Raw genomic sequence first — 24742 nt, 5'->3', positions numbered from 1 at the left:
CACAGAGTCACCCTGGCATGTGGGGAGATGGAAATACCCCACTCTAGATACCAAAGCTGGTCCTTGCATAGTTCTGTGCCACACAAAGGCAGCATTAGCAGAGAAAGGGCTGCTTTGTGCATGCACACGTGTGTGTGTGTGGGTATGGGTGTGGGTGTGTGCACCCATCCATAGTGATTTCTTCTCCCTTCATTCTTAACATTTCTCATTTCATTCATGGCAAATGGCCAGCAAGACTTTTCCCATTGATACATCTCTAATATAAAGCAAGTAACAAATAATAATGAAGGTATTAAAGACTAAATTCACAGTGCTCAGCCAGCTGGCAGAGATTTAATACCAAAACACAGATCAGAAGACAGAAGTTGCCCTGCAAGGCAGCTGTATGTGCATTTTGGCTAGAGCACCATGTCCATGAGGGAATTGCTGCTGGCCCCAGAGGCTGTTTGGCAGGAAGGACACACAGCAGATCTCTGCCAGAGAGCAAGGAGATGTTTTGCAAAGAAGCTCATGGATTTCCTCTTCTTTTTGCTGATTCCCAGAGGCAAACCCCCCACATCTGGGCTGCAGCACATCAATCCTCTCCCTCCAGTGGCAGGAAACTCCCTGCTGGGCTGGTTCAGCACCAAGAGCCACCTCTAGCAAAGAGGGTGATGGCTCCATCCTGGCTGAAAGCAGGTGCTTTGGGGGCTTCCTCCTTGTCCCTGGGGAATGAGATCAGGGCCACCTCGAGACCATGGAGCTGCAGCCTGGAGGGACTTTGCAGAAGCACCATCTGTGGAACTCCTTGCCCAGGGCAGCCCAGCAGGAATGGAAGGGACAAAGCAAAGAGCCCTGCTGAGGCGGACCATGCCCACTGAAGATAAACTAGATAAACTGAGGCATTGATAGCTGATCTCTCCCTCTGGAGGAAGCTGCACCTGCCAGGAGGGCTCTCAGTGGGTGCAGGTGCAGGCAGGGAGAGAGGTCCAGCCAGGAGCTGCTCCAGCCAGGGGCTAGTCCTGGGAGCCTGTGGTGGTTTTGTCATGTCTGATGATGTAGGAGAGGGAACCAGTGCTCTCCTTTGTCTTTGGGTAGTAGAGGACAACCAACCAGATGAATATGAAAATTCCTGCAGGGAAAGGAAGACAAACACTCAGCAGCAGCAGGAGACAATCTTGCCAGGATGCTAATGACACTTTCCTTCCACTTCCAGAGGATTCCCTCAGCTCACCCCCTCCTTCACATGAACCATTTGGCTGGGAGTGGATAATGCCCCTAGTCCCCTGCTAAGGAATGTCCTTGGAGGAAAACCACCACGGGTGGAGAGGGTGTAATTGGGAGCCAAGAGCAGCTCCATGCTGGTGGTTGGGACCTGCCCTGACAAAAGGAGGGCTATGACAGTGCTGGGAAGACACTGGTGCCTTGGGATCCCTGTTCACCCCACAGCCAGGCTGGCTCCTGCCTCCTCCACCTTCCCCACCCAACCCCTGGAACCCAGCCCAGAGTGAGTGCTGACCTTGGAGGGAGTTGAGGACAGTGAAGAGGTGGAGCACAGCTGCAGAGGAGATGCCATAGGTGAGGAATGCCAGGGCCCAAGTGGCTCCCAGCAGGCAGAACAGCCCTGCTGCCACCAGAGCCACCTTCCAGGGCTTGCTGTGTCCCTGCACTGCCCCAGTGCCCTGCAAGCTGCAGCTCTTGTGGGTCACCACCCCGAACACAGCCATGTTGAAGAGGAAGATGACGCCAAAGTAGCCACAGTTGGTGATGTAGTGGACCAGAAGATGTTTGGAAGTGATCCAGCACCTGAAAAGAGACAACCCTGGAGCCTCCAGCAGCCCTGCAAGCCTCACCAGCACCCATGGGAGCCTTCCCCTGGTGGGATTTTCCAAGGCCAGGGTGGAGCAGGGGGACAGTGGTGGGTAAACACTGCCCTCGTGTTGCTCAGCTGGCAGGGAGCCTGGACAAGCTCCAGGTGGACCTTGGCCATCCCTCCATGACCTGGAAGGCTGCAGGCATGACTCAGGAGGCTCAGCATGAGAGCTGGGGGTGGCTGGTGTGTGGCAATCACAACTAAGGAAGCAGAAGCAGAAGCATGGCCCAAAGCCAAAGCAGATGGGTGCAACCCCTGACTGCTGCCCTCCTGGCAGGACTGAGCTGCCCCTCCCTGTGCCAAAGGGCCCCCTGAGCCCTGTGGGCAGTGGCACACGCACAGGTGGGCTATGGTCTGGTGGTCCTTGGTCTGGATGTGGTATTTTCCATAGCTGCCAAGAGCTCCTGCCACTCCCACCACGAGAGCAGGGAAGCCTGGAAGAGGAGAGACACAATCACAGAATTGTTTAGGGTGGAAAAGACCTCTAAGATCACCAAGTCCAGCCATTAACTCAGCCACATTCACCACTAAACCACGTCCCCAAGTGCCACATCCACACACCTTTGAACACTTCCAGGGCTGGTAACTCCACCACTGCCAGGACACCCTGTTCCAGTACCTGACCACCCTTTCAGTGAAGACATTTTCCCCAGTACCCAATCCAAACCTCCCACTGCCCCTCTCCCCCAGGCTGCTCACCCCAGCCCAGCAGGCACAGCTTTGCCAGGTAGTGGTGGATGTAGGTGCCCAGGACCTTGACAAAGAGGAGGTAGAGCTGGCAGCCCTCCAGCGCTGTCCAGGTGAAGCAGCAGAGCAGGCAGTAGTGGGTGAGCCCCCCCAGGGCCCTGCAGGTGCTTGGGGGGACCCTGCCAGCGAGCCCAGTGCTGAGCAGGAAGGCCAGGTTGAGGAGGAGCAGGCTGCCCATGAGGTTGAGGTGCAGCCCCAGGTTGGTGCGGAGAGTGTCCTCCAGCCTGAACCTGCACCTGTGTCCCCACAGGGACAGGAAGGGTCACAGGTGAGCAGGGCCCTGGGCTGTGGCACAGCAGGCCCAGGAGAGGCACTGGCACTGCCTCACGTCTCTCCCAGCCTTGCAAGACCCCGTGGAGCTGCTGGCTCATCCCACCTGATAAAGATGCAGAAGGCTATGGTGAAGATGGAGAAGGCCATGGCTATTCCACAGCCAGCGGTGGCAACAGCCATCAGATCTCTTGCTGTGGAGCCATCCAGAGCTGGGCTCTGCCAAACATGCACATGTTGGGTTAGACAGGCCCTGCACCAGCCTAGGAAACCTGACTGCAGGTACCAGAGCCATGGGGCTGCTGCAGAGACCCCATACCAGCCCACAGATCTTCAGGGGAAACAGGGCAGTGGTGGCTCAGAGGAGATGCTCTGTGGGTGAAGTGACCACCATGAGCACCCTCCTGGGGGTCTCCACCAGCATCTGGGACCTCAAGCCTTGTTCTGCCAGAGCCTGCACCAAGCTGGGGCCTTTTCCAGCCTGCCCTGCCCAGCTGAGCTGCTGCTGCCCTCCTGTGCTGGGGCTGGGCTCGGGTTTGGGACCTTGCCTTGCCTGAGCACAGCTCTAATTGTCCCTGTGTGGCTACTCATGACACCCAAGGGGCCAGAGAAGTGTGCAGGCAGCGCTGCCAGGGCACAAGCAGGAGCTGCAGGAAGCGGGATCGTCACCAGGAGCAGGGTGAAGAAGGTGAGATGGTCACAGGAGCAGACTGTCCCCTTGTCCCCGGGCTGTGTGTCACATCCACTGCTGCGCCAGCCTCCTGCCTGCCCTGCAAGAGGAGCGGCTGTGAGCGCTGGGACAGCGCCCGTGCCCCGCCCCGCACCTGCCCCGAGCAGCCGCACCTTTGCCGGCATCCCAGAACACGCACCGGGGGGTGACACCCTGCAAGGGAGAGAGCGGCATCAGCTCCTACCCCGGAGAGAGCAGCAGCAGCTCCTACCCCAGGGAGAGCAGCAGCAGCTCCTGAAAGGGGGAGAGCAGCATCAGCCCCCAGGGAGAGCAGCATCAGCCCCTGCATGGAGAGAGCAGCAGCAGCCCCTGAAAGGGGGAGAGCAGCAGCAGCCCCTGCATGAGGAGAGCACTGGAGGGGAGGGCAGGGCAGCCCTGCAGCGCTGACTCACCTGGGGCAGCTCCCCGTGGGGGAAGGTGAGCTGCACGGGCTCCTGCAGCCCCGAGATGCTGCTCTCCCCCACCGTGATGCCCACCACGGTGTTGTCCAGCACCTGCCCTGTCTGGTTGATTTCCTGTGGAGGGGAAACCCTGCCAGGGCTGAGCTGGTTGGTGTCAGGGGCTGGGGGCAGCGGGAAGGATGCAGGCAGTGCCAGCTGTACCTTGAACATGCCAAGCTGCTGGATATTGAGGACTGTCACCACCACTCGCACTGTTTGGCCGCTCAGGGACCGGAATATCCCCCTGGGGAGGTGGATTTTACCTGCCTTCCCTTTCTCTGTGCTGTTCAGCCTGCTGGGGCCCTGCAGCAGAGAACAGTGAGAGGTTGTTGCTGCCAGATCACATCTCCTTTCAGAACCCACCAATCTTGCTCCAGGCACAAAATCAGCCCTGCCCAGGTGGGTTTGCTCAGTAACATCAGCAGGAGCCCTGAGGGCAGAAGGGAAAAGCCTCATTCCCAGCACCCAGCATCTGTGGGGGCAGAGCTGGGAGAGGGAGCCAGCAGATTCTCCACCCACACATGGTCCCTGGGACGTCCAGAGCCTGGGAGAGCCTCTGGGTGGGCAGGAGGCACAAGGTCACACCTGTCCCTGCTCCTTTCCTACCTCACACTCCCCCTGCCCACCTGGCCTGCTGGGATGGCTCCATGAGGAGGGGTCTTTCCTCCCAAGAACCCCTTCACGTGGCTCCTTGCCAAGGGATGTTGAAGTTGATGTGGGCCCATGATGCAACCCCACAGGGAGGAGGAAGAGCACAGCAGGGCACACCACACCCTGGGGCAGGGGCTGAGGGGTGCTTGGAAGGTGTGGGACCTTCCAAGCAATGGAGAGGCAGGGACACAGCTCACCTCAGTGCGGGAGAAGGCGATGAGCACATCGCGGGTGACAGCCCTGCTGACATTGAGGAGCAGAGTCTGGAGCCCAGCCAGCTGACTGTGCAACCCCGACTGCAGCAGCCTGTGGGACAAGGGGGGCTGTGGGACACGGCGACACGGGGACTGAGCCCCCAAACCCCATCCAGGGCAGCCCTGCCCTACCTGAGCCAGCGCTCCCTCAGGCAGACGCAGGCGCGGCTCCGGGAGTGCCACAGCTCCGGGCAGCGCTGGGTCGGGTGGAACACCAGGCTGCTGCTGCCCGGGCTCTGCTGCTCCAGCACCGCTCTGCAGCACTCCCCGTGCTCATCACCCCGGGGCAGCCCTGGGCAGGGGCAGCAGTGACCGCCGGGCACCGCAGCACGGGATGGGCACTGGGAGCAAGGGGGGAATGGGAGGGGACACTCACCGGAACAGCTGTCCCGTCCTTCGGCGACATCTGGATGGAGAAAGGGGGGAAACACCAAAACCTAGGGTCAGCCCTCCCTCTGTCCAGAGGGAAAGGGGAGGAGAAGGCAGGAGGGTCTGGCAACTGCCAGGTTGTAAAGGAACAATCCTGCAGTTACGTGGGCTTCAAAAACAGCAATCAGAGCTGATGAGGGCAAAACCACCGTGCCCAGCTGGCCAGGGAGGCTCACAAAGGAGACCCTGGACTGTTCATCCCGGGTTTTAGAGGAACAGTCCTGCAGTTACGTGGGCTTCAAAAACACCTGGACATCAATCAGAGCTGGTGAAGGCAAAACCACCGTGCCCAGCCTGCCTGAGGGGCTCACAAAGGAGACCCTGGACTGTTCATCCTGGGTTTTAAAAAAGCCCCCAGCAACAAAGCCCCCAACTCTGCTCACCTCTGCACATCCCAGTGGGGATGCTCCTCTCTGGCCCGTCCACGTTTCAGGATGAAATCCCCACTTGGTCTTTTGGTGAGCACCTTCCCATGGGAAACCTTCCCACAAAGCCCATGCACCCCCAGTGCCAAGGATGCCACTCACCAGGCAGCAGCAGGAGCAGCAGGACAGTGCCCAGGAGCAGGTTCATGCCACTTTGTGGGGTCTCCTGGCTGGCCCCAGCCATCCCACCACGCTCTGCTCCCCTTGTCCCAGCAGCTCTGCACCTCCCCAGGCTCCCCCGGGGCTTGTGGCCACTTCTGAGGCAAGAGCTGTTCCTCATTTCCCTTTTGGGAGCCCCTCACGCCTTCCTGTGGGCTGGCAAGTGACCTCCTGTCCCAGCTCTCGGCAACGACAGCAACCGCCCGCAGCTCCTGCCCCTGACAGCTCAGGGCTTTCTGCTTTCCTTTCTCCCCACACTCCAGATGGCCCTAACCAGCCCAGCAAGTGCTGGAGCATCCTCATCCTCATCTGGTCATCACCATAAGCCTCCAGGATGAAGCATCCCCTTCCTGCCCCAGCTGGGTGAATGGGGATGATCCGCAGGCAGCTGGAAGGGGGGTGGTGGGATGGGAAATGTGGTTCTGTGTTTGCAAGGGGCACAGCCAGGACAGCCAGATCCTGCCTGGCCCCACAGCCACTGAGGCATGATTCCCACCCTTTGATGTCTCCCTTCTTGGATCCCTGTCCTCCCTTTCTGCTGGGGAGTGACAGTCCCTGGAGATTCCCAAGCCGTGGTACCTCCCTCCATAACCCCAACCCCAAAGGCAGCCAGAGCTCTGCCAGGAGCACCATTATCAGTCCCACCATCCACAGCAGGATCCTCCAGGGTGAAGTGCTGGGTCCTGCCCCAGAAATGGGATAATCCAGATGAGAGATGGATCCCATCAGAGAGCCCACCAACACACCAAGCAGAGACCCCAGAGAGCCACACTCAGAGAAAAGCCACTTTAATGGCCACAGATGTGGTGTGCAGGCATGCTCACTGAGCTCCTACATCAACCACAAATACACATTAAACATTAAAGTAAAAAAAAATAGATGACTTCAGCTGCCTGAGAGTGTGGCAGGGGCAGAATCGTTCTGTCTTCTCTGGGGAAGGACCCTCATGGTGACCATCAGCAAGGGTTGAAAACTGGGCCTTTCCCACCCATCCGTCCTGGCCTCAGGACATGGGAGGGGACATCCAAAGGCACTGGGGACCCTGTCCCTGCCCATTCCACTTTTTACAGCCCCCACTGCCCAAGTAAGCATCCCTCCCTCCTGCCCCAAGGGTGCCAAGCCTGCCAGGATGAGAAAATTGGGGAGGGGGCCAGCAGAGGGGGGGTGGCTGGCCCCACTGTGGGTCCCTGGGCTCCCTGTGGCACTACAGGGCAGGTGCAGTAGCAAAGCAAATCGTGTGGTCCTTCTTGTGGCCATGCTTGGCATGGGCAGCTCTGGCACAGCACGGGCACAACAGGGCTCAGCTGCTGCTGGGCTGGAGCTTGGCACTGTCAGAGCTGCTCTGGGAGTCAGGGCCCTTCCTCGCCTGCAGCACCATGGTCCAGTACCAGAGGAAGATGAGGAAACCTGGCAGAGGCGAGAGGAAGTGTCACAGACATCTTTTATGGAAAATCCTTTCCTTAGGATTTTTTCCTCCTGAGAAGCTGAGAGGCCTCAGGAACAAAATGTAAACAATGGTTATCTGCTGCTGTGGAATGCAACAGGTGCATCTGTGATTGGTCTCATGCAGTTGTTTCTGATTAATGGCCAATCACAGTGAGCTGGCTCAGACTCTCTGTCTGAGCCACAAGCCCTTGTTATCATTCTTTCTTTTTCTATTCTTAGCTAGCCTTCTGATGAAATCCTTTCTTCTATTCTTTTAGTATAGTTTTAATATATGTCATAAAATAATAAATCAGCCTTCTGAAACATGGAGTCAGATCCTCGTCTCTTCCCTCATCCTCAGACCCCTGTGAACACGGTCACAAGGAAGCGTGGGTGACCCCTCCACAGTGAGAGTGAGCCACCCAGGCTGCCAGAGCTCCTCCTGCACACCATCACCACCCCACCAACACCCCGTGAACATCCTGCTGCTCTCAGAGGAGCCCAGAGCCACAGGCTCACCTTGGAGGGAGTTGATGATGGTGAAGATGTAGAGGGAGACAAGGCAGAACACACCAGAGGTGAAGGAGAAGAAGATGAGTGCCCAGGGGATGCCCAGCAGGATGCTCAGCCCAAGGAGGGCCAGGACGTGCTTGAGCTTGTGACCCTTCTTGTTCTGCCGGAGGATCTCGCGCACCATGGCCCCCAGCATGACCGAGTTAAAGAGGAACACCAGGCTGAAGAAACCCAGGTTCACAGAGTTGTGGACCAGGGGGCTCGTGATCCAGCAGCTGGAAAAGGAGAAAGGGCAGGGGGTTACTCTGTGCCCATCCACAGGGTCACGAGGAGGGGCTGGGAGAAGCACAGAAGTGTGGTGGATCCCCCTGGCGCAAAACCCCAGAACAGCCCCAGGCCATGGTGAAGGTTTGGCCAGAAAACCCATGTGCCATGACTCACATGGTTGCATTGACGGTTCTGCCATCAATGGATTCGTAGATGGGAATGGAGACGGGGCCGTAGTTGGTCCAGCTGGCCAGGAGGATTGTCACCACACAGAAGATGGGGAGCCCTGGGTGGGAAGAGCAGAGTGAGCAGGCTGCCCTACTCCCTGCAGGGCCTTTGGACCTTCTGGAAGGACTTGCTGGCCCTTTCTGCACAGAGCACAAGCCAACATCCTCCCAAAGGGAAACCAGGGATGGAACACACGGCAGGGACACCTGGAATGAACCCCAGCCTGGGAGGGAGCTGTCCTGTGCTGGCCCCAGCTGGGGCCTCCCAGGGATGTGGAGCTTTAGGCCATAAAGATCACAAGATCTTCCTGCCAGCCCAGAGCATGGCAGAGAAGCATGGGCACTTCCTGCATCCAGTCCTGGATGTTTCTTTCAGAAAGAAAGGATCCTGTTACTATTTAAAGATCCCAAGTGGTGGCTCTCACAGGTCTCCATTGCTGGTGATCCTCCAGGATGACCCACCCTTGCTTTAGCACCAGCTCCTGCTCTCAGCCTTCCAGCTTCCTCCTCCACCAAGGATCCTGACAGACAGCTGCTCCCCACAGCTGGGTCTCCATCCCCATCCAGGCATCACACACAGTGGGAAAAAGCCACCCAAGTGGGTGCCCCCCATGCTCACCCCAGCCAACCAGGCAGAGCTTGAGCAGGAAATGGTCGTGGTAGGCGTTGAAGACTTCGATCACAAGCCTGTAGAGGTTGTAGCCCTCAATGCCCATCCAGGTGAGGCAGCTCAGCAGAGAGAAGTGCAGGAACAGCCCCCCAGCTGTGCAGATGGCCTCGCTGCTGCTGGCAGCCAGGTGCTCGGAGAGGAGGAAGGTGATGTCCAGGAGGAAGATGGCAGCCAGCAGGTTCATGTGGATGTGCATGCTCGTGATCTGGTCCCGTTGTTTGGTCCTGCAGAACCAAGGGAGCAGAGCTCACCACTCTGCCTGGCCAGCACCAGCGGTGCCCACAGCACCCCACAGCCCTCATGGGGCACCTTGCCCAGGCAGAAGAGCAAGGAGACCCTTTGGTAGTGCCAGGAAATGAGACACCAACCCCATTAGAGACCCCCCATCCCAAATCCAGCCCTGCAGCTGACCCTGCACTGAAGATGCTCAGAGGGATGAAGCATTTTCCTGTGGAGACAGACTGACTGAGCTTGGGTTGTGCAGCCTGGAGAAGGCTCCACACCTTAAAACACCTTCCAGTGCCTAAAGAGAGCTGGAAAGGGACTTTGAACAAGGGCATGGTGTGACAGCACAAGGGAGAATGGCTGCAGTCTGAGGGCAGGTTTTGTTTAGATATTCAGAAGAAATTCTGAGGGTGGTGAGGCCCTGGCACAGATTGCCAAGAGAAGTTGTGGCTGCCCCATTCCTGGAATTGTTCAAGGCCAGGTTGGATGGAGTTCTGAGCAATCTGGTGTAGTGGAAGGTGTCCCTGCCCAGGGCAGGGGGTTGGAATTGAATGATCTTTCAGTCCCTTCCAACCCAAACCATTCTATATTTTCATGATTCTAAGATTTCAGGTCTGAATCATCCACTTAGGATCAGTTACATGACTCTGGAGAAGACACTCATGTTCTCCTCCAGGCCCTTGAAAAGATCTTTGCAGACTTCTGCTTGCTGCATCCATAAAAATCAAGAAGATTTTCCAAAATCTTTGAAAAGAGCTGGTGTTTCTGAGCACCCTGCAGGGAGACATGACAGAGAGGGTGGACCCTGGACAGGAGAACTCTGCTTTGTTCAAACAAGGCTCCTTCATGATGCTTCTATCCAGGCCACCAACTGCCTGGAGAGCTTTTGCCCACCCAGGGGCTCATGGCCAGGGACAGGACACAGACAGGGAGTGTGGGGTGAAACCATCAGACTGTACCTGAAGTAGAGGAAGAAAATGGTGCAAATGGAAGCCAAAGCTGAGATCAGGCAGCCAACGTAGCTTATGATACTCAGGTAATTCCTGTGCACTGAGGTGATGTCTGGAGAGGAAACCTGAGGAGGAGGAGGAGGAATGAGAGATGGTGAGGAAGAGCACCCCTGGGAATGAAGTGAGGGACCTGAGGGAAGGTGCTACCCACCATGAGCACAGCAAAGTAGGTGAGGTGGTTGCACCTGCACTGTGTCTGGCTGCTCCCTGTCACTGTGGTGCACCCAGAGCTGTCCCAGCTCCCAGAACTGCCTGTGCCAGAGAAAGGGAGAAAACTGGTGAGCAGCAGCAACGTCTGCCATGGTCTGAAGGATCTCAAGGGCCAGGTGTCCATGGAAAGAGGGAGAACAAGAGTGGGGGGTCCCAGCTTGTCCCAGGCCAAGCACACATACTCAAACAGCCCCTCAGTACAGGGGAAAGCTCTTAGGTTAGCTATCTGGAGGGAAAAACCTGACATCACCCGGTGGGAATTGCTGATGGAGACGGAGTGAGGAAGGGAGGTGCAGAGCAACCTTCACCCTGCTGGTGGGGCTGTGGCACCTCGGAAAAGGGCCTGACTTCACTGCCGAGGGCAGGGGCACTCACCAGAGGCGTCCTCCTGCCAGAACACGCACAATGGGGTCACGTTCCTCTGCAACGACAAAACCACAGGCCCTGCTCAGGAGGCAGCTGGGGGTTTGCTGCCTGCCCAGCGCTACTGATAGGGGACAGCACGGGGCAGGAGACAAGACGGTCTCAGGAGACAAACAACCACTTGGATAAACCAGACTGCCCCTGTGGTGGGAACGGGCTCCAGGCTCCACTCTGTTACCAACTGATGGAGCAGATGCCTCCTTCCAGATCCTCTTTTCCAAAGAAAGGGTTCAGCTTTGAGCAGGCACCTGGCAGAGCCATGACACAGCGTGCCCCAGCCCTGGTGACAGTGCTGGATGTGACACATCTGCCATGAGTCATCTCCTGGAGAAGGGAGGGCAGTGCCACCACCAGTGCCACCACCAGTGCCACTACCAGTGCACACAGACAAGCCATGATTGTGATCAGCCCCAGGAGACACAGCAGATCCTGCACAGGCAGGCCATAGGCATGGACCTGCTGGATTGTGAGCCCACCCTAGGCTGGCAGGGGCTGAGCCCTCCCTGCCCCTCATTCCTGGTGGGATCAGGTTCTCTGAGGCTGTTCCCACCTACCGGGAGCTGGTCGTGGAAGAAGGTGAGCACCACTGGCTCGGAGAGGTTGGCCACCACCGTGTCCACCAGGGAGATGCTGACCACCTTGTCACCCAGCACGTGGCTGCTGTTCTCATCCTGTGGGAGAAGGGGAGGCAGTGGCAGGGTGGGAAGGCAGAGCAGCCAAGGGTGCCCAAGAAAAAGGTCCTGTGACTTTACCCATCAAGCTTTTAGCTCATCTTTGAAGTCATCATCACTTTCTCCCAGTGAGCAGCAGCACCCTGGTCTGGTGGCACCCCTGCAGCCCACGAGACAACCAGCCTGCCATCCACATGGGCATTACCTGGAACATGGTCTGCCTGTTGATGTCCATGACGAGCACCCTGTGCTCCGCCACCTCCTCCCTGTCCTTCACCACCATGAAGAGGCTGCTTGGCAGGTCCACTGTGAATCCCTGGACCTCTCCACTCTCCTGCAAAGACAGACTCATCAGGAAAGAGGTGTAGAGGGAGCATGATGGGCCAAGAACACCGGGGCAGGCTTGGCAGGACCCACCTCTCTCTGGGGAGCGTAGGTGAGGGTCTGGGGAGCCCGGCTGGGCTGCACCCTCAGCACGGTGGCGTGCACAGTGGCCTCCCCAAAGGTCTGGTTCTGCCCTTCCAGCTCCACCTTGGCCAGCATCCTCTCCAGCTCCCCGAGTGTGCTGCTGGGGAAGGGGCACAGTGAGCTGGGTGCAGCGGGGATGCATTGGCAGGGATGGGCTGAGCTGGACTCACCGCCGGAGCCTCTGCTGCTCCCTGTGCCCCGGGGCTGCTGCCAGGGGCTGGGCAATGAGGCTGTCCAGGGCACTGAGCTGCTGCTGCACGTCCTGCTCCCACACGGGCATGCTCAATGCAGAGGCTGGGGAAAGGAAATGCCATGAGATGCACGGGCACAATTGGCTTCCTGATGCCCCAGACTGACTGGCAGAGCCCTGGCGGGAGCAGAAAGCAGAGGGCTTCAAGGTGATCCTGAGCCAGGAAAGCTGATAGTGACCCCAACCCACAGGGCTTTGCTGCCTCCCACAACTCAGCTCCCACTGAGGCCATGGAGACCTCATGGTGAAGACTGGACCCTGAGAAACCACTCAAAGAATTCAGTTTTGTGGGATTTGAGGCAGCATTTTGAAAATCTCCACCTTTAGGGATGCTGGGTACCAGGCCTGTCTTTGGGCTGTTAAAGAAAACCTACATGCCCTTCAATCACCCTTCAGCTATCTTCATATCACCTTTCTAAACCACACACTGGGAGACAGCCAGTGCTCTGATGACGACAAGGGAACAGGCTGGGGATAAAACAACCCTTGAATTTCCTTCAAATAACATTAAATTGCATTTACCATTGAAGAAGTATTCATCTTTAGCATCCAGGGAGGTGTTCTTCCCACCCTTTATGATATAGGACACATTGAAGATGTTGGCTCTGGTTCTTTCAGTCTTCTGACTCTCCTGTCCCCAGGGGATGCTGCTGGCTGTGTCCCCACCCAGGGGGATGCTCTGCTTCCCATAGACCAGCTGCAGGCTCCTGTTGGACTCAAACCAGAAGATGCAGAAGCGGTACCTGCCCAAGGTGGGGGGCAGCCTGTACTCGTAGTAGGAGTTTCTCCTGCTTGGCAAAAAGGGCTTTTTAATGATCAGAGCCTGGGCCGTGTTCTCGATGGAGATGGCGGCAGGGCCGTGCTGGAAGATGGCAGAGCTCTCCTGGGTCTGGTTCCGGTCCCCACAGAAGCGAAAATCCTCCTCCCTGAGGCCACAGGCTGCCAGCCCTGCACACAGGCACACAGGGACAGCAGATCAGCTGTGGGACAGCTAGCCCTGCAAGCAGCCCAGCCTGCAGCAGCTGTCACACGTGGCACGCCAGGCTCCCACCCCAGGCATCCCAACCCTGTCACTCCTGCAGGCTGAGCGACACCAGCCTGTCCCCAGTGTCACTGCCACACTGCCAGGGGCTGCCAGGGCCCTTTGGGCAGCAGGACCTCCTGTCCTTCAGGGACACCCTCTCCCATGTGCCATCACCCACAGCAGCAGAGCTGTCCATTCCCAGGAGGGATGGATGGGTGGATGGGTGGATGGGTGGATGGGTGGATGCCACCTCCTCTCCCTGGAAATGACACATTCTGCCCAAGATTCCCACCAGAGCAAATCATCCTATGAGATGTTTTACTTCTCTGGAAGCCTTGGTTGCACACATCTCATGGTGCCCCCCAGCCAATGTTTTGGGGCTGCCAGTTACTCCCAGCAGCCCAAACCCAGCTCAGCATCCCAAAGCAGGACAGTGTACCTTGGAGGAGGGAGAGAAGGAGCAGGAAGAGGACCTTCATCCTGGGCAGCTCTGCCTTGGCCTGGCCTTCAAGGAGACAGCAGAGCCTGAAAGGGTACAAAGGAAAGGGCCACATGAGTATTTGAGTACCCCCCATGCCATGAGGGCAGGGATGAGGTGGGACACAGCCAGTGTCACAGGCAGGTCCCTGTTGCCTCTGCCTCCAGAAGGAGCCAGGAGCACTGGGCATCCAAGCTGGCTGTGGGCTGGAAGGGTGGCAGAGGCTGGGAGCCCCTGAGCTCTCAGCATGGAGAGGGTGCCCCAGCACTCCAACCCAAGAGCACACACAGGAGGGGTCCCTCCCCTCTTCCGCTCTCAGCCCCACATCTCAGTGAACACCCTGACTTGTTATCAGAAGTGATAGGAACAGAAGGAAACTGTGGTTTCCTAATTCACCAGCCCTGAAATTATTTTCTTGGATGTTTTCAGCTCCTGCAGATTAGCTGAGGAGCTGTGCACGTTGCAAACCACTCCATCATTGCAGCCTGCAGAAAAAGGCTCTCCCAAGCACATCCTGGCACTGCCAGCACAGCATCCATGGCTGCCCAAATCTGCTGCTCACAACCAGCTGGGCCACATCCTGCACAGCCCCTTTGTCCATCCCTTCATCTGCCACTCTGCTCCACCACCCTTTTCTTTGTCTTTGCATGAGGAAGGGCTTCTGTGACCTCCACCCAGGCCAGCACTGAGCACCCTCAAGTGCTTCCACACCCCTGCACTCACCCAGCCACTGCCTTCACACTTTCAGCCTTTTTTGTTGCACTTTCTGCCTGCCCCAGGCCACAAACAGCACCCCCAGAGCTCTGCTGGGATGCACCCAGTGTCACCTCCTCCTCCTCACCCTGCTGTCACTTCAGCCATGGCACACACCCTGCCAGGGTCTGTACCCTGCAGAAGCCCCCAGGGTGGGACAGCATTGCTGGGGCTGTCAGAGCAGCTGGTCCAGCACACTCTTGTCAATGCCCAAAGTGAAGCCAGCACCCTGGGCCACTGCTGCACCCCACTGCACTGCTCTCAAATATCCCCCCAAAACCTACCAAGCTGTCAAAACTGTTTTGTTTGCACCAACCAGCATCACCTGCAAAGGCTCACAGCTCTCCCAGACGCTCCAGGGTCATCAGATGCTCAATAACTCTTTAGCAGATTTCTCCCACCAGCACAGGCTTTTCTGGAAGTTTCTCTAGCCAGCACAGATCCTGCACGGGTGTACAGCCACTACACATCCTTTCCCCCTGTTTCTTGTGGCAATTTATCATCAGCAGACGGGGGCTTTGGGTTGTTAATTAACCTGCTGCTGTGGCTGTAGCTAAGTGACACTAACGAGGTGTCCCAGTGTGATCTGGGAGGGTTTGGCACAGGCATGACTTGGCAGGAGTAAATGGATTTGGATGGGGCTGGCACCCCAGTGCCTTGTCACACGCTGAGGAATCTCACCTATATACCCAAAAAACACAGACCTGGGGCGGCAAAACGCTGTGGGTGATGGAAAACACCTGGAGCACTTAAAAGCAATGAAGCTTCAACCATGTTGAGGCAGCACAGAGCTGGCTGGGCAATAAAGCCTCGCCTCTGAATGGGGAATGAGGAATCCTAATGAGGCCTCAGCCCAGCCCACTGTGCTGACATCCTTAAGGTTTAATTGGGAAGGCTGGAGGAGAGGATCAGCCTGTTACTCAGCTGGGACCAGAAATCCCTGTGGGAAGCAGGGTGGGGGAGCCGGTATTTCGGTATTTCCCCTCCAAGCCCTGTGTGCTCCTGCTGGCCCGAGCCTGATTGCTGCTTCCTGAGCTGAACAATAGCGAGAGAAAATCCCCTGAAAATGGTTTCACTGTGAGAAACCAGGCCCTCCATCCACACTGGCAGCAGGCACAGCAAAGGGAGCAGGATGTGCTGGGCTCTCGTCAGTTCTGAATCCGCCTCGTCATCTTCCCATGCCCGGATGGCATGGAGCAGGCATGGAGCAGCTTGGAGCAGGCTCCCTTATCAGCAGAGAGGGAGGCTTATGCCTGGGCACCAGTTCTTATCCTCCCATCACCATTAACATATTGGCCTTGAGAAGAAAAGGCCAAAGCATTATACTGAGGTCTCTAAACCTCAGGTGAATGGAGGGCAGGGGGAAAAAGACTTAAAACCCCACAAACAAAATGTGTTTACTACCACCTTACTACCTTCTGGGTGACTTGGCAGCAGGCATTTAAGCTTTTGGAGGTGGCACGTGGCTGTTGGACATGACGTTTTTCCCAAGGAGAAGGGAAGATGTTACTCCCAGCTCTGGTGACTCAAACAAACACAGGATGCCGGGAGATCCAGGAGCTTTTATCTGTTTTCCTTCCAGCTCTGTTGGGAAAGTGACGCTCTGTTCCTCGAGGTGTGAGTGAGTCTGAAGCTCGTCACCACAGTGGTTACTCAGACAGGCACTCAGCAGCATGATGAGGAAACTGTGGCAAGCCAGGACGGGCTCCTGGAGATGCAAAACAGCTTTGCACAACCAGTCCCTCATCATAGGGACCATAACAATGTGTCCTGGATGTCCAAGGATGTGAGGACCCCATGGGGGTCCCCCTGCAAAGGGATGCCCCAGTGTCAGTGTCTGAGAGCTGCACAAAGTGCCCTTGTCCTTGGCCAGTGGTGCATGCCCAGGGCCAGCCTCACGTTATTCATGGCATTGGCATGTGATTCCCAGCACCAGCGGGCTTGGCTAATGCCCAGGGAGTCGAGGGGCAGCTGCACTGTGCCAGCAGCCTGGCACTGCCAAGCTCTGCCATGGGGTGCTGCAGCTTTTCCCGGGCCATGGCACTGCACAGAGCACCCAGCACCTTCAGGATGAGCCTTGCCAGCAGGATGAAACCAGATCTGATGGCGATTCCTACGGGAACAGCACAGCTCCCTGCCAGATCTGCTCTTTGCCAGCCCCTGGCAGCCATCCCTCCCCACAAAGGCTGGCATCCCTCCCCACAAAGGTGGGGAGCACCAAGGGGAGGCTGGCACAGCCTGCCAGTGTCTGGGGCTCCTGGGACGGAGCGTTTGCTTAGAGCTGGGTCTTGACATTCAAAACGTTTTTAAAAATTTCCATTTCCTAAAAAACACCACAAACAGAAGTACCACAGTGAGCTAACCCAGCACTTCCTCCAGTGCCAGGGCAACACAGCACCTGGCCTGGTGGCACACGAAGCCTTGTGGCTTCAGCAGCAGCCACAGACACTCTGCAAGGGACCAGGTACACCTACACTGGGCTGGGACTGACGTGACATGGCTACAACACAGAGCAAGGACATCTCTGGCCACAGGGCTACAGACAGTTGTCCCTGCCACACACTCCCACCACACAGTCTTCTTTGAGAGCAGCCCCATTTCCCCTCTTGCACATCCCCCTTCCAAATCACTCCCTTGGGTTTCAAACGGCTCCCAAAACACCCTGTCCATTCCCTTGGGTTTCACACGGCTCCCAAAACACCCTGTGCACTCCCTTGGGTTTCAAATGGCTCCCAAAACACCCTGTCCATTCCCTTGGGTTTCAAATGGCTCCCAAAACACCCTGTCCATTCCCTTGGGTTTCAAATGGCTCCAAAACACCCTGTGCACTCCCTTGGGTTTCAAATGGCTCCAAAACACCCTGTGCACTCCTGGGTCTTCCCATGAGCAAGCTCCTCATGGCCTGCCTGTGCTGCAAGTGCCAGATGAGGAAGGTGCAGAGCAGTGCAGAGTAGCTCAGGACCACCCCAAATCAGGGTCCCAGGTATTTGGCATGGAAAGCCAGGTGCTGGAGCCCAGTGAGGGCAAAGCCTGCAGCACCCAAGGAGCCAGGTGACAGATTGTGGGCCTCCCAGATTGCTGCCAAGGCCCAGCTGTCGGGTGAGCTGATGGGAAAGGAGCTGGTGAGTCCCAGAGCTCCTGAAAAGCAGGCGCCAGCAGGCTGAGCCCAGCTGGTCCCGTGCAGACATTGGCACGCTGGGACTGACCCATCTTGCTGTCTGTGAGCCACAGAGCTCTGCCCCTGCACCCATGGTGCCACCGCAAGGTGCAGGGACGGCCAAACCCGGGGATCCCCCTGCAGCCAACACGCAGTTGCTCCAAACCTGTTCCTCTGCAAATAGCAGCCCCCAGGCCGCAGGATTAAGAGCTGGACTGCAACCAAGAATGCAGCATTTTCAAGCCTTGGGTAATTCACGTGGGAGCTGTGAACCCAGCAAGGGACACGGCAAACCCCCCTGTGGCTGCAGTCCCGGGCTCAAAGGATTTGCCCCCCGCCCATCTCTGAAACACTCCTGGCTCCCTGAGGGTGGGGATGGGGGCCGGGGGGGTTACTGCAGCCCTCAGACCGTGAAATGAGCTTTGGCTGCCTTCCCTCCACAGCAGCCATTCGGACTTGCTGCCAGGAGGTTATTCCAGGAGACTTCATTTCAATTCTCCAGCTGCTCTCACTGAGCTTCGCTGGTCTCTCTGGAGGGGCAGCACAGGCCGTGGGTAGAGACCACCCCGAGCACCCTACATCCCATATCCCGCAGAGACATGCCAGGACCGGCAGGAACAAACCGGGATGTTGCAGGAGGAATCCCCCCAAAAGGCATTTTAGGGAAGGGAGATCACCCTGTCGAGACACGCCGGCGATCCCATGGGAATGCTGCACCCTCCGCCGGGAGGGAGGGGAGGAAGGAATGAGGTGCGCTGGTGGTTCCCATGGAGTGGGAGCAATGGCCCCACACCGGCCGGGGCTTGGTGGAGCTCAGCTCTGCCGTGGCAGCAGCGCCGGTCCCGGGCAGCCCCGGGGGCTTTGCGGCCCCATGGCCCAGGAGCCCAGCCTGGAGTGCGAGCCCCATGGAGCAGGGACCGAGGTTGGTTCCGCAGATCACTGACTGGCACCACGGCCACCAGCAGAGTCCCCGAGCCCTTCCCAGCCCGGGCAAGGCATCACCCCCAGCGCTGCGCCCCGCACCCGGAGCGGGGGGCCGCTCAGCCCCCATAGAGACCCCTCCGCTCCATCCATCCATCCGGGCTGCTCCCTGCCCAGCAAGCCGGGGCTCTGCCCGGTGCCACCGTCCGCACGGAGCCCCCCAGCCCATTCACTCCCGCCCCGCCGCTCTGCCCGCGCCCGCAGCATCCCCTCGGCTCCCGGTACCGGCAAACGCTCCTCAGCGCGGCCTCTGGGATCCCCAGGGGCACCGGGCTCCGCGATCCTTCCCTGTCCCGGCTCAGCCGCTCTCCGCTGCTTTTATACCTGGAAGTATATAAGCAGCGGCACGCCTCTGCTCGGCACCGCCCGGCACCTCCCGGCTCCGCCCGGCTCCGGCAGCAGGGCAGGTACGGCGCGGGTCCGACCCCGCACAGCTCCGCTCCGCTCCGCTCCGCTCGGTCCGGCTCGGCCCGGCCCGGCCCCGCTGCCCCGCGCACCTCCAGCCGCGGCCGCTCCGCGCGGTGCCCGGGAGCGCCCCGCCCCGTCCCCCCGCGGCCGGTGACTCAGCGGGGCGGTACCGGCACCGCTCCCCCCGCACCGACCCCTCCGACACCCCCGGGATGGCCGCGCGGTCACCGCCGTCCGGCACGGCACCTCCTGCCCGCTTCTGCTCGGCCCGGTTCGGTTCAGCTCGGCGCGGCTCTCAGCGCCTCCAGCCCGGCTCAGCTCAGAGCGGGATCCCGGGGCCGGCGCTGACCCCCGAGATCGCTGCTCTCGGTCCCGGCACCTGTCCAGCGAGCCCCGGGCCGGCAGCACCGGGAGCTGCGTCCCCCCCGGGCCGGTACCGGTACCGGTACCGTGGGCTGGGGAGCCGGGCTGGGCACGGCACAGCCGGGCGTGCCGCGTCCCGGCGCCCTTCAGCTGCGGGCTGGCGGGCGTCCAGCGGCGGGGCCGGCAGGCTGCACGCCTGGCTGCCAACGGGATTAAAAAATAACAATTAATGGGAAAGCAGCCGGGACGGAGTGTCCCGGTGACCCCTGTCCCGCTCCCCTGGAGCACGGTGCGAGGGAGGAAAGGAGCAGGGCAGGGAGCCCAGATCCAGAGCAGGGATACACAGCGCTCCCCCGGAGCAGGTGGGATGGAGTGTGGGGTGTGGAGCCTGGCCGCGACCGCAGCGCCTTCAGCACCCGGGGCTGGAGATGGTGGAGATGGGCACCCGGGGCTGGAGATGGTGGAGATGGGCAGCCGGGGCTGGAGATGGGCACCCGGGGCCGGAGATTGTGGAGATGGGCACCCGGGGCTGGGGATGTGGAGATGGGCACCTGGGGCCGGATATTGTGGAGATGGCACACGGGGCTGGGGATGTGGAGATGGGCACCTGGGGCCGGATATTGTGGAGATGGCACACGGGGCTGGGGATGTGGAGATGGGCACCTGGGGCCGGATATTGTGGAGATGGCACACGGGGCTGGGGATGTGGAGATGGGCACCTGGGGCCGGATATTGTGGAGATGGCACACGGGGCTGGGGATGTGGAGATGGGCACCTGGGGCCGGATATTGTGGAGATGGCACACGGGGCCGCAGGCAGCGTTGTTGGAGCGGGTAAAGCCTCTCCTGCAGCGCCCGCACCCGGCCCTTTGTGTGCGCCCCGGGAACAGCCGGGCTGGAGAAAGCCCAGACAGGAGCAGGGCGGGGGGAGAGCTCCGGGAAGTGCCCTGGGTAAATAGTTGCTCTTGCAGATATTTTCAATGGCTCGAATGAGACTTTTCTTTCTGCAGGGGGAAGGGTGCAAACAACTTCCCTCTGCAGCAGGGAAGGTGATGGACCTTGATCCATGGGATTGTGCCACCGCGGGTGCCATGGCTGCTTTGGGATCCCGCAGCAGGGCACATCCCCGGTTTGCCTGGTTGAATTCCCAGCTCCAAGCCTCAGTTTCCCCGGCTGCCACGGGACAAGGCTCCCATGGGAAGCAGCTCACATGGCCGGACCGTGGCTAAAGCGGCCGGACCGTGGCTAACAGAGCTGCCTTTGAAGTCTGGCTGTCCCCACGCCTCGGGGAGCTGGGCGAGCTCTCAAACGCACACTCACAGCAGCCAGAGCATCGCGGGGAGCCAAACCTCCCTCCCACCGCGGTCATCCCGACCGGCTCCTTGGGGAAACGCCATAAATCCACCTCCCAGGAATAGCCCTGCTAAAGCCAGGCTCTCCCAGACAGGGGAATTGTGTGCAGACCCCTCGGAGCAGCGAGGAAAGGAGTTTTTGCTGCTGCTCGTGGAACAAAGAGTCTTTTGTCTGCATTCGATGTTATCAGAAGTTATTTTTAGGTCAACGCCTGCACTTGCTGGTGTTGTCGGGATTATCTCTGAGTCGACAGACCTTCAAAGACTCTGCCTGAGCACCAAGAGGGAGGAAATCCTTGTGTTGTCTCTTGGAAGGGACATTTGCCCTTGTACTCGGCCTGATAAGGGTTTATTGCTTCAGCTGGGGAATTCCTATGAAAGCCCTACAACTTCTTAAGAGTCCTAAGAGCTCCTAAATCCATCAAAGCGCCTAAATATGCTTAAAGTTCCTGAAAGTCCTAAAAGATCCTGAAAGCCCCGAAAGATCCTAAAGCACTAAAATGTCCCAAAACCCCTACAACATCCTAAATGCCCTAAAACCCCATAAGCCCTAAAAGTTCCTGAATATCCTTGAAGTTCCTTAAACCCCAAAAATTACTAAAAGGCCTAAGAGTTTCTAAACCTCTTAAAAGTTCCTAAAAGCCCCAAAAGTTCCCTAAACCCCCTTCAATTTCCTAAAAGTTCTAAAAGCTCCAAAAGAACGGTAAGACTTCCAAAATCCTCTAAAAGCCCTAAAATCTTGCTAAAAGCTCCTCAAGGAGAGGGAGGGAGGGAATGTGCCGGCAGATCGCGGCGGCGGGGCGAGGGGATGGGCAGACTGCGGCAGGAGAGGGCACGTCGCACCGGGCTGGTGCCAAATGGGGGAGACAAGCGTGGGCAGGGGAGCCCTGGCGCCGTCTGCAGCAGAGAGCTGTGCCAGCCCCACTGCCAAGCGGTGCCAGGGTGCCCAGACCCCTCCCCAAAACCTCTTGGGTGCTTTAGCAAAATGCCACCCTGCCCAGCTCCGGTGGATGGAGGAGGATGAGGAAGAAGAAAGGGGCTGGTGGGAGGGGATGCCCCTAAATCTCTCATCCAAATCTGGTGAGCAATACGAGGACAGCCCTGGGAGTCTCTAGGGGAGTGCCTCGGCTCCATCCAGCAGCCCGGCCCCGGCTCCTGCCAGGCAAGCTGCCCAGAAAGGTAAATGGTGCCATTATAGGGGCCAGCCCCCTCCTGCCGTGCCCGGGTGCTGGATGGAGCCAACCCTGGCACTGTGGCACTGGGGAGGGTGTGGGAGGCTCGATCCCAACCCCTGCTCCCTGGGGAGTGCTTCAGCCTGCTCCTGGTGTGCCAGGCTGGGAAAAGGCAGGGTGAGCCCTGGGCACCAGCAGTGGGCTCAGCTACCCAAGAACCACCGTGTCCCACCAGTCCTGAGAGGCTTTAGCTGGGACCTCCCAGCGATGCTGTGTTCCTGTGACGGTGTTCACAGGGTCTGAGGAACAGGGAAGAGATGAGGATCTGACTCCATGCTTCAGAAGGCTTGATTTATTATTTTATGATATATATTACATTAAAACTATACTAAAAGAATAGAAGAAAGGATTTCATCAGAAGAATAGAATAGGAAAGAATGATAACAAAGGCCCTGTGTCAGACTCTCTGCTCGAGCTAGCTGGCCTGTGATTGGCCATTAATTAGAAACGTTTACCATGGACTAATCACAGATCCACCTGTTGCATTCTACAGCAGCAGATAACCATTGTTTACATTTTGTTCTTGAGGCTTCTCAGCTTCTCAGAAGGAAAAATCCTAAGGAAAGGATTTTCCATAAAAGATGTCTGCAACATGTTCCCGCTGCCAGGAGGCAATCACCGAGTGATTGTTTTGGGCAAGGTGGATGTGCGGCAGCCAGAGTGACTCACAGCACAAACCCCCAAAGCTGGAGATGGGGAGAAGGGCACGGAAGGCGCTGCGGTGTGACTCTGCCGCGATGGGGCTCATGGGGGAAGGTCGGGCACTTGGCAGCTCACCAAAGCCGCGGGCTCTCGGTGAATAGCTGCAGTCCCGGCCGGGGCGGTGAGCAATGCACAGCTCATCCCGTGCGAGCGGGGCACGGCGGGGAGGGGGCGCAGAGCCCCGGCGGGCCTGCCTTTGTCCGGCGGCACGCTTTGTCCGGCGGCACGCTTTGTCCGGCCGCGCCTTTGTCCGAGGCGGCGGCACTGCCGGGACAAAGGCGGCGCTGGCTGCCCTTTGTGCCGGGAACAAAGAACAGCAGCCAGAGGCTTCCTTGGCTGCCCAGAAGCGGGAAGGAGCCAGAAAGGGAAAAGTCACTCGGCAGAGATGGGCAGCGTGTCCGGTGGGGCTCTGTCCCTGCCACCGGGCCAGGAACGGGCACAGCAGCTTGTGGCTCCTCCCTGGCTCACCCTGCGGGGACAAACTGGGGGCTGTGGGGACCCTGATGTCACCGCAGGCGGATCTGCCGTGCTGCGATGCTGGTCTGCACTCCAGCAGGCAGAGTGGGATCTCCAGCTCCAAAACCTCAGCATTAGGAGAGGAAAAAACCCAATAAACATTTCCAGGTGATGTCTGGTTTATGCGGATGCACTACGGGCTCAGGACCGACTTGTCGCCCCCAACTGATGGATTTTGTCCCTGCAATTTATCCCGGCTATTTATTTCCACAGGCTGGATTGCTTAAACTCCTCCCGAAAGTGTTTGGTCACCTTGAGGAGCTCTGCTTGGCTCTGCCTTCCTCAGTGAGAGCGGAGGGAAAGCCGAGTATCAGCTCACTTACTTACTCATCCTCTCCTCCACCCAAACTCGTCTGCTCGGTGCAGACAAAGCCCTGCTCACCCATTTCCCCGCCGCCCCAGGGTTGCAGGTGGCCTCCACCCCTGCGCTGGATTTGGGGCGAGAGGGAGGGCTTCTGGTGTGATGCTGTCGTGGGTGAAAACCCAGACTCGGGGTGGTTGGGGGATGCCACAGCCTTACAGCCGCTCCTGGCAGGCCGCAGCCGTGCTGGCACCGAGAGGATCTGGGGGATGTAACCGGAGATCTGCCGCTTGTGAGATGCGCAGTGGCAGCTCCTCAAGGTCCTCTCCCGTTTGTCGGGGGACATTTCGGCACCGCTCACCGCCACCGGCCGTCCCTGCGCCTGCACATTCCCGCTGTGGGACCATTCCTGCGATCCTTGTGCCATCTAGTGGGACCTGCACCAAGCACCCCGCGGGTGTCCGAGCAGAGCAGAGCCGGCCAGAGGCTCAGCCGGCACGGAGGGGACCCGCACGGGCAATGCAAACGCGCTGCTAAAGAGAAGCAGCGGCCAGGGCTGGGCGCTAACAGAGACACCACGGGCAGGGGGACAGCCGCGGTGCCCAGGACACACAGCACCCCGAGCTGCAGCCCCCCAGCAGCAGCTCCCAGCGCCCAGAGATTCAGCTTTTAGTCCCAGAACTGTGCCCAGAGTGTCAGGGTGCCCAAACTGTCCCGCAGTGCAAGCTGTGCCTGGCATCCCCGCTGTGTGTGCAGCCTGTGCTGCGCCCAGCCTGCCTGGGAAATGAGGTGTGCCAGGGGTTCCTGGGGGGCACGGGGTGCTGATCTCCACTCTCTGTGAAAGGACACGGGAGGTGGAATGAAGCTGCTGCAGGGGGAGTTTAGTTTGGGCATTAGGAAAAGGCTTTTCACTGGGAAGGTGGTCAGGTACAGGGACAGGCTCCCCAGAGAAGAGGTCATGGTATGAAGTCTGGCAGAGTTAAGGAGTGTCTGGATGATGTTCTTAGTCACATGGCTTGCTTCCAGGTTGTCCTGCAAAGAACATGGAGTTGGACTCGGTGTTTCTTGTGTGTCCCTTTAAACTCAGGATAGTCTGATCCTGTGACAGCACAGTGGATGCTATTGCCAGGATGGAGCCACCACTCCATGACACCCCCAGT

General features: G+C 58.5%; 2 protein-coding genes across 3 annotated transcripts; both read right to left on the bottom strand.

The window, feature by feature from the left end:
• Positions 1-356: 356 nt before the first annotated feature.
• Positions 357-5946, bottom strand: LOC131563634 (adhesion G protein-coupled receptor G3-like). Its single transcript, XM_058813745.1, has 13 exons — positions 5901-5946; positions 5321-5350; positions 5077-5236; positions 4888-4996; positions 4202-4342; positions 3992-4114; positions 3713-3752; positions 3539-3639; positions 2976-3088; positions 2552-2835; positions 2193-2286; positions 1499-1785; positions 357-1111 (listed from the first exon to the last, which is right to left on the bottom strand). Exons 1-13 carry the CDS (start codon positions 5944-5946, stop codon positions 996-998), a joined length of 1644 nt encoding a protein of 547 aa, XP_058669728.1. The 3' UTR covers positions 357-995.
• Positions 5947-6735: 789 nt separating this feature from the next.
• Positions 6736-19453, bottom strand: LOC131563429 (adhesion G-protein coupled receptor G1-like). 2 transcript variants are annotated; one of them, XM_058813482.1, is made up of 14 exons: positions 19364-19453; positions 13780-13865; positions 12839-13264; positions 12237-12360; positions 12016-12166; positions 11804-11932; positions 11482-11598; positions 10880-10925; positions 10446-10546; positions 10244-10359; positions 9009-9283; positions 8337-8448; positions 7902-8170; positions 6736-7364 (listed from the first exon to the last, which is right to left on the bottom strand). In XM_058813482.1, exons 2-14 carry the CDS (start codon positions 13817-13819, stop codon positions 7258-7260), a joined length of 2013 nt encoding a protein of 670 aa, XP_058669465.1. In that variant the 5' UTR covers positions 13820-13865; positions 19364-19453; the 3' UTR covers positions 6736-7257. The 2 variants fall into 2 exon arrangements, with proteins under 2 accessions (XP_058669465.1, XP_058669464.1); XM_058813481.1 differs by lacking the exon at positions 19364-19453 and adding an exon at positions 15987-16835 and having other exon boundaries at positions 12016-12163.
• Between the last annotated feature and the right edge of the window lie 5289 nt (positions 19454-24742).

The sequence above is a fragment of the Ammospiza caudacuta genome, chromosome 13 (genome assembly GCF_027887145.1).
Source record: "Ammospiza caudacuta isolate bAmmCau1 chromosome 13, bAmmCau1.pri, whole genome shotgun sequence".
Taxonomy (NCBI): domain Eukaryota; kingdom Metazoa; phylum Chordata; class Aves; order Passeriformes; family Passerellidae; genus Ammospiza; species Ammospiza caudacuta.
Note: the sequence above shows the minus strand (reverse complement) of the source record. Positions and strands in the feature narration are given on the sequence as shown.

Coding starts and splice junctions, on each gene's coding strand:
- LOC131563429 (XM_058813481.1), bottom strand. CDS start 16,012: ATGCCTGCTGCCAAGTCACCCAGAAG. Junction 13,866..15,986: donor GCTGCCAAGTCACCCAGAAG/GTAGTAAGGTGG, acceptor GTACCCTTTCAG/GCTCTGCTGTCTCCTTGAAG. Junction 7,365..7,901: donor CATCATCAACTCCCTCCAAG/GTGAGCCTGTGG, acceptor CGCCTCTGCCAG/GTTTCCTCATCTTCCTCTGG.
- LOC131563634 (XM_058813745.1), bottom strand. CDS start 5,946: ATGAACCTGCTCCTGGGCACTGTCCTGCTGCTCCTGCTGCTGCCTG. Junction 3,089..3,538: donor CCTTCTTCACCCTGCTCCTG/GTGACGATCCCG, acceptor CATGTTTGGCAG/AGCCCAGCTCTGGATGGCTC. Junction 1,112..1,498: donor TGTCCTCAACTCCCTCCAAG/GTCAGCACTCAC, acceptor CTTTCCCTGCAG/GAATTTTCATATTCATCTGG.